The 8300-nt window shown below is 43.6% G+C and overlaps 1 protein-coding gene across 1 annotated transcript; it reads left to right on the top strand.

Moving 5' to 3' along the window:
* Nucleotides 1-1752: 1752 nt before the first annotated feature.
* LOC126548428 (antimicrobial peptide microplusin-like) lies at nucleotides 1753-7901 on the top strand. The gene is made up of 5 exons (XM_050196573.3): nucleotides 1753-2187; nucleotides 2765-2826; nucleotides 4199-4288; nucleotides 5109-5135; nucleotides 7653-7901. The coding sequence occupies exons 1-5, from the start codon at nucleotides 2112-2114 to the stop codon at nucleotides 7728-7730; spliced, it is 333 nt and encodes a 110-aa protein (XP_050052530.1). The 5' UTR covers nucleotides 1753-2111; the 3' UTR covers nucleotides 7731-7901.
* Nucleotides 7902-8300: the final 399 nt, after the last annotated feature.

The raw sequence follows: 8300 nt of genomic DNA, 5'->3' as shown, positions 1-8300 counted from the left end.
AACTTTTTTTTACAGGGCTGGTCAAGCCACGGGTGGCAGGGGAAGTCAATTAGATTGGGAAAGAAGTAATCGGGACCGTAGTGGATGAGTTGGCGAAGAGTGAAGAGCGAGAATTCCGCGGCTAGCCATTCTAACTCCACGGTGAGAGAGGAGCAGTTGGACAAAATATGAAGCGTCGAAGTCCGTGTCGTGTGGTATGCGCCAGTCATCGCAATATAGAATGGAGCACTGCGCGGACAAACACACGAGAGGTGAGGTGCACCGTAGGAAATGGGGGCCACTTGACGGGAGACGCATATACAACTGCAGGCAGGAGGACCTGTCCATATAAGCGGCGGATCAGAGCGGTATCTCGCGTGTAGTGCGAGCGAATAAAATTTAACAGACGAACAACCAAGATCTCAGCTTTTGTTTTAATGCCAGGTAGTGTTTAATTCCAAGTAATTTAATATGATCTTTATGCTTAAGAAAAGCTCCATCCAGTTTAATTGACGGCCGCCGCTGGGATGTGCCAATGTGCCCATTGTTAAAAAAAATAATAACGAAGAATGATCTTTGGTGCCTAATTCTTGACCTTGGTTTCCCGCATCCAATTTCAAACCAAGGTGAGGTGAGGTGGGTCACAAAAATGAAACGGGCAAATTTATAACCATTTGATTAAGCGTGTCACGAAAGCTTCGTGTCACAGAGATTTCCAAATATGCGTTGAATCTCCATGATTTTTTTTTCTTCGCTCAGCGTAGTGTATTGACTTTCAGTATTACATTTGAAGGTAATAAGCGAGAAAGTTAAGCGGATAGCTATAGACAAGCGAGGTTGATAGCGAAAAATGATGCCGTCATAACGCCTCAAATCACATTGACCGTTAACTTGTGACACCGAAAGTTGTGCAATTGAAGAACTTTACCAATAGCGTTGCATGTCTGCATACATAAAGAAATCAAACTTTTTATCCTTTTTCGAGTTTTTTTAGGCACTCCTGATCTTCCATTCCAGCTCTGAGAATACAGTGGGAAAATACAGCGAAACATCATATTTAAGGCACGTGCTTTTTCAGTATTCGAATGTTATTTAACATTTCACTGGTCGAAATCGCGCACTACAGTTATGACTATTATATTGTGATCGCACTATAACACAGTGAACTTAAACGTGCTTTTATAACGTTATTTATACGTTGTCAAAAACAGGAAAGCGCTATGTTGTGCAGCACAGACATCACTAAAGTGTGTAATCAACAAATGCGACCGTGCTAACGTGAATAGTACGGCAAAAAAAAAAAAAAAAGAAAGGTACAAGCGGTGAAAGGAAACTACAGTCACACAGGCGCAACTACTAATATTGCGTTGCTGTTTCTAAAGCCCCAGTCAGATACCATGAAAAGTTTAATGCTGGCAAGCGCAGATCGTTCTCTGCGTGCTGATGTTAAGCAGAGGGCCACGAAAGCCTAAGACGCGAAAGGAACATTGCGCAGCATCGATCGGCCTGCTACACGTGGAGTGCGCGCACACTTTGAAGTGAGCTTCTAAGAAGCGGGAAGAAACGGCACAGCAAGCTTAGCGAAAGAAATAAAATTAACACGCCATCAAAGTTACGCTCCAATGCGTATAACGCGGCGCTCAGCGAGACAACAAAGTTCGCCAAAGAGGAAGGAACGACGCGAGGTTTATTTCACGGCGTCGCGCAACCGACATTGCAGACAGTGGGAAACGGCGCGCGTCTTTGGTGGCGAGCGATTCGTGTCCTTGATTCCCTCACGTGCGGCGGCAGTTTTCAGATGCGGCGCGTGCTGGTTCATACGCGGATGCTTCAATAAGAGCGGAAGGTAGTTGTTGGCACCGTCAGGCATCACACGTACAACTTATGCCTGACGCCATGTCTGACCAATAGAGCCGAAGGAGCTCCGTCTTTGTGTATTAATTTTTTTTTTTTGCGTGGGCGACGTCTGTCTGGAGCTTCTGTAGCTGGCGACAGGCCTGCGTTGTTGCCAAACGAGGGCAACGTTCTTATACCGGTATAAATAGGTGCGCGGATCGCCGGTACACACCACTAGCTTCATTCGAGCTTTCTCATTCGGCTGTGCTCGTATAGTGAAGAGCCAGAGAGTTACCATGAAGGCGTTTCTGGTCTGTGTCCTGCTCGCCACGGTCGTCGCTGTGAGCTTTGCTCACCATCTAGAGCTCTGCAGTGAGTATACTGGGTGTGGTTATATAGAGTGTATGCGCGAAAGTGCGGACGGATCCTAGCCACCTGACTTGTCAGTAGGACTCAGTGTCTGATCGCCGCATGCTTTATGACGCGTTGGAAGATTACCTCGCTGCATGCAAACATGCTGAAGTGTCCTTTCTTTAGTGACTGAGAAATCGGCTTCTTTGAAAGAACGTTCAGGTTGGTAATCTTTCGAAAGTGGGCCGGGGTATACTTACGCCGCTCAATTGTAAATCCAAAGTACTGCTCTAGTGCTTGTGAAAGCGAAAGTCGTATTTCGAAAGAAACGCACTGTTGTACAGTTGAAGCCATTAGGCTCAGTGTTTCTTCATTCTAGTTTCTCATGGCTTGCCGCTATCTACGTCACCTATTCTTGACAACCTTTTTTGACCTGCCATACTTCGCGTGATGCATGATGAACCGCCATGGCTGACATATAAAACGAGATTTGTAAAATTGACGCGTGCTATCTGCCGTTCAAATCAACGTGCCGGGTCCTGATGTTTTTTTTATTGTCTACGTCCCGGACCACAGTGCCTGTTTTTCTTCTCCGCAGAAAAACAAGACGGGCAGCTCAAGAATGAACTGCAGTGTATTGGGCTCCACATCTCTGCGGAGGTAAGAGCTTTATATATCGGAGCTTGTGACTCGAGGGTGCGTTGGTGTGTTAGTTAGGTCTTATTCCGTGTTCTGAGACGTTAATTACGGTTCCTGAGCTTTCGGCGAGAGTTTAAGAGACGGAAGGGCATTGAAAAAATAGTGCACCGGGAAGGCCCATGGCATAATGATGCTTCGCTGCAGGTTCTATAATTATTATAATTATTATCATTTGCTCTCTCTCTCTCTCTCTCTCTCTCTCTATAATTATTAGCCTACAAGCGCTCAGAATAAGCTGTAAATAAGTGCCGAACCATCTCCTCTCCACAGCCCTCTCCTGTTCCTCTTTCTCCGCTTGTTTATTTACAGTCACAGTGCACACAGCGGCTGAACATGCTTCTTACAGCCGCGGTGTTCACTTCGACTTATTGCTGCTAGACTAGGCATACTTTCCTTTGTTTCCAAAGGCCTGAAAACATGATTCATTTAATATAACACTAAGTGGTTGGCCTTTGTTCAATCTTTCTGTTTTTTCATTAAAGTACTTAAGAGAAATATACTCATCTTGTTTCCAGTTTGCATAATGAGGTGCATTAGAAACATTCTTAATAGGATGCAAGGATACCCTTTCCTAGAACGGCATTCTGGCAGAAAGTAGTTTCTTGCATCAATGTTTCAAAACGTAAACCGAGGTATTGATTTCAATCGATTGGGGAACAGAAACGACACACCATTTCATGGCCCCTGTTCTCCCGTAGCATTTCTTACTGGCGATATTGCAAGGGAAGAAAAATCTCGGTAGCGAAAACTTCTATCTGAGATTGATATAAAATGACTCCACATCTGCTGCTTTTTTTACGTGCAGGCGAGTTACAAGTCGCTTCGAATTAAATTTCCGAATTTCACGATGCGACTGCTCAATTGCGAGCAGTGAGGAGTATGCCTCTGTAAACGGACACATCTTACTAAGTAAGCTTGCAACAAGAATACAAGAAGGAACGAAAATGACAACAACATTAAACGCCACAAAACACAACAAAACACTTTTCGTTGTTTCATGCGTCCATGTTTGCACACCTATATGTTTCAGTAACAGGAATCCATATACCAATTCGCTCAACTTTGTGTCGGTCAAAACGCCCACAGCTTGAACCAAGTCGGTTATTGTATGTTTTGTAGATCCACTAAGGTAGTGTGCTTAGCACCTGTTAGCCCAAATTCGGTTTGGTTGTGTGCTGGTTTGGTTCGCTGCCACTGTTAGCCAGTGCCTTTATTACCAGCCATTCTTGCGTACGAGCTGCTTTGTGTTCCAATCCGATATACACTGAATGAAGCGCGAGTAATTTTTGTGTCAAACTAATTCAGTTTAACTTTCCCTGGCCATCTATTGCAGGCGAATCAAAGCTTTGACAAGGCGTTGAAGACTCTCGGCTGCCAGGACTGGAGCTGCGTGATCCGGAAGCTCTGCGTCGGAAACGACCTGGTGAGTTCTTGTTTCCTCTCTGGAAGTTTTTAATACTACACGATATACACTCGTGCAGTAAGGTATAATTTATGTCTTCATGCTTACTGGCCAGTAAGGCGTCGACGTAATATAGTGCTACAGTTTGTGGCCTACAACGTATAAATTATCATGTCCTTCGGGAGCGTTTCAAAGAAGATCATAGAAGAGAACACTATTCGAAATATTATGAAAACGGCTATCACGACACTATACCAAATACGGCATGCACGGGGTGTTTCTGCGCTTTTGCGAACACAAACTGGCCCGAGTAGCTGTGTTAACAGAATATGTATTTCTCTTCTCTTCGACACCTTGTTCTGAATGCCGGATACTGAACATAGCCATTTACGTAATACAAACGTGGGAATCAGTTAAGCTTAAAACAAAAAGAGGCTCTACATTATGTAACGGTGCAGCCTGACTACAATTGTGGCTTGCGTTAAGCAAGATTTAATGTATGTGGAGGCAAATCATTTGCGTTGTGTTTCGGGACACTGCTGTAAAAGAAAGCCAGTAGAAATCCTGACCTTGCGCAGCAAAAATAATTGAAATCAATGATACTAGTGCCAGCTTTATTGTTTAGTATTAAGAAATTATGAATGACAATGAAATGATTACGTTCTTCAGTTGCTTCTGCATTTCGTTAACAACAAAAGACAGTCCTGAAAATTTGTAGTTTAATTAAATGCAAAAACAGATACCACCGCATTTTGTAGTAAACAAATGGGTGTAATAATGTCAAAAATGTGCGTAATACCTTCGAAGACTCATGAGATTTTCGTCTACTTTGCTTTAACAGGAAGCCGCCATGGCCAACCACTTCACGGTAAGTAGATCTGCCACAGCGTGGACGTTATAACCACTTGTTCTAACATCTTCTAAGGGGTGATAGCCACTGACAAGAGCGTCCCTGTATTTTTACTGCAGCTTCTTTCTTTGCCAGAAGTGATCCCCAATAAAGACGGAAATGGACTAAAATGCAATTTTAAGTAAATGTGAAAAATGAAAATAAATCTTTCTACTCTACTGGCATTACGTTTAAGATACTGCAATTTGAGATGAAAGTTATTTACTTTCGGAAAGGAAACTAAAATTAACTTCATGCAACTAACGACTTATAGTTTCAGTTATTTAGAGTAGTCGCAGGCAACTATATTATGCTAAATGAGAATTCAAGCCATTAGAAATTTAAACGAAGCTGTTGAAGGAAACCTGGAAAAAAGGAAACACGAAACTAAAACTTTGAGTGAATAGAGTGATTAGCTTCAACTACTTACTGAAGAAGGTAAACAGTTGTGAAATAAAGAAAATCAGAAAACGATTAGCACTACGTGAAGCACGCCAAACATGTAAAGCAGAGACTTCAAATGTGAAGCTCAATTTAGGGAACGCCCAAGAAAACGTACAGTGCGGCCTGCTGGAAAACTTTAAAATGAAATCAAGTTGCTTTAAGCAAGGGAATAAAGATACGTAACTAACATTTTGCAAAGGTATACTCGAATCTCTTTACGAGCCGATATTGTAATTCAAAACGGCATTAAAAAGTGGGAAATCTGAGAGGGTCGCACTAAGATACGGTAGCAACCGCCGGTGGAGGAGTGGTCACGTGAGCAGCGTGTGCAACAAGTACTGAATCGGCGGGCTCATTACGTCATGTAGCCATGAGTCTCATTGGTGGAAAAGTCTGGCAGTTCTGCTTGTTGTTGTGTTTAATGATACTGCAATGCCACATAATCTTGCAAAAGTTTGTATTTGTTATTACTGTTATTTTTTTGGGAAAGCTAGAGGAAGCCGGTTCCTTTCCATTGAAATTTTGTTTTGAAAGCTGCATCCTGTTTATTGAACATGTGTAAGGAGGTGTGTGTGCCTTTTCGAGGTGCCTACTACTCCTCTGCTTAGAAGAAAAGAAGAAACGGAAAGAAAAAGTCAGCTTTGAGTAAAGCCGCAGCTTGCCCTGTAGTTCCTAGGTACATGCACCGCCTTGCTGCCGATATGGCACAACGATAGGCGGGTCAGTAGGCAGACATTCATCATGTGTACTGTTTAGCGCTAGGGTAAAGGCGACACACGCTGGAAGTGGTTCTCGAAGTGCTTTTCCCGCAGTTGCGGGAATGCGTCCCGCGGGGAGAATGGCATATCCTCTCTGTTCTCACAACCATCGGCGTCGGCGGTTCGGTCGAATTGCGGCTTCAGGGTGGTCTCGCCGATGCTCAAATCCGTTCCCCGTACTCAGCAATACGGCACATTCGCTACAGGAGGCCCACTCGAACAGCAGACGGTGCACAGTTGTCTTTAAAACACGAAATCACCGTCATGACAAGGACAGTGATCGGTTATTATGCGCAGCCAATCGGTAAACTGAGAAACGGCGTGAAAAAAGAAAAGTGGAGAAAACACCTTATCGTATGGTGAAATATATAAGAAGCATAGAACAACTTTGTCGAGCGTAATATAACCGAAAGAAAAGAAAGTCCTACATATTCACTCGGAATCCATGTCCTCTCCAGCAATGAAATAGCCAATATAGCACTGAAAATAATGTGTTCGATTTACATAAAAAAATGTATGGTGGCAGCTCTTCACACAACGTGCAAAAATGTTCGTAAATAAACAGGTTATTTCCAGATTTTATGCACCACAGTGGGTGCGTGAAAGGAAAACCGCGAAATCACGTTCACATTCTCAGGGAGTCATTCGAAAGAATACCTTGATATAGATTCTCTGCGCGTGGGACAGCGGCACAGCACTCGTAAAAGGAGGATGTGTTTTGTCAAAACTTTGTACGTAAGGTCATATTGCACAGCCCGCAGACTACGATATCATGAATATGTGCATTAAAGTATTAACTGTACACCCATTCAAACTCCCCTTTCCGCAAACTTGTATGCGTGGGAGCTAGAACTGTTGTTTATATTGAACGAAGCTTCATGTGTACTACATCTGGGTTCAAACGCACGAAGCAGTTCTAGCGATAAACGAGGTCGTAAGAGGCCCCAGCCAAAGTTGGCCGGGAACATGTTGTTATCGAAGGTGGCCGACCAATGAGAAAAGGCGCTTACGAAGGCGTCAGTTTATGATTTGGACCCTTTGCTATAAGCTGGTTGCATTGCCACATCGTAATTTCTAGTGTGTCGTAATGATTTGCATGTACAAGAGTGATTAAGAAATTCATTATTTGACATATGTGGTTTTTAGGAGATGGAAACATGACAATGAAGTACATTTAATCTCAGGAAGGGCGCAAAGTAAAGAAAAAAAAACTCTCTGCTGCTGTGAAATATTACTGCATGCGGGCTCAGTTATAAACGTTACACATTGCTCCCCTATTTATTTCTTTTTACAGAAGCCTCAGATCACCGAGATTCACAACGCTGCCACCACCTGCGATCCAGAGGCTGGGCACCACCACCACCGCCACTGAATGTAGTCCACTCTAAATAAATTCAAGAACGGAGCCTTCGTTGGGTAGACAGTTCCTACAACTTCCAAAGGCATTCCATCGAAGGACTGCAGGCAGCTTTATATCTTGTAGGGCAAAATTTTTTACCTTGCCGCAATAAGGTCAAATAAAGACACCTTTGCCTGAAACCTTGCCGACTCTTCATAGGTGATTTACTAAGGCATGGAACCGTGCGCCTACTTGCATGTCGGTGCTACCTTTTTCATGACGAATGCCCGACTATTGTGTGGCTGCGAGACCTTGCTTCCTAAGGATACGTATGAGTGTTCTTTTTCAAGTGGGAGACATGGGACGCTGAATTAGAGCCAAGAGAGGAAATTCCTCGTGAAATGCACTCAGAATTCGCTTTGGATTAGAAGCTGTAGGCGACGTGTGACACGAGTCGTGTTTCGAGGAGATAATGCGACTGGTTCAAGTTTCGTATTCCCTTAGCTCTTTCTTAACCACGCGTGAACAAATAGGACGGTGTGGAACACACGACGCGTCATTTTGTAATTTCGACAGTTCAGTGAGCAATTTATGCCTTAACGC

This window comes from Dermacentor andersoni, chromosome 1, assembly GCF_023375885.2.
Source record: "Dermacentor andersoni chromosome 1, qqDerAnde1_hic_scaffold, whole genome shotgun sequence".
NCBI classification, from domain to species: domain Eukaryota; kingdom Metazoa; phylum Arthropoda; class Arachnida; order Ixodida; family Ixodidae; genus Dermacentor; species Dermacentor andersoni.
Note: the sequence above shows the minus strand (reverse complement) of the source record. Positions and strands in the feature narration are given on the sequence as shown.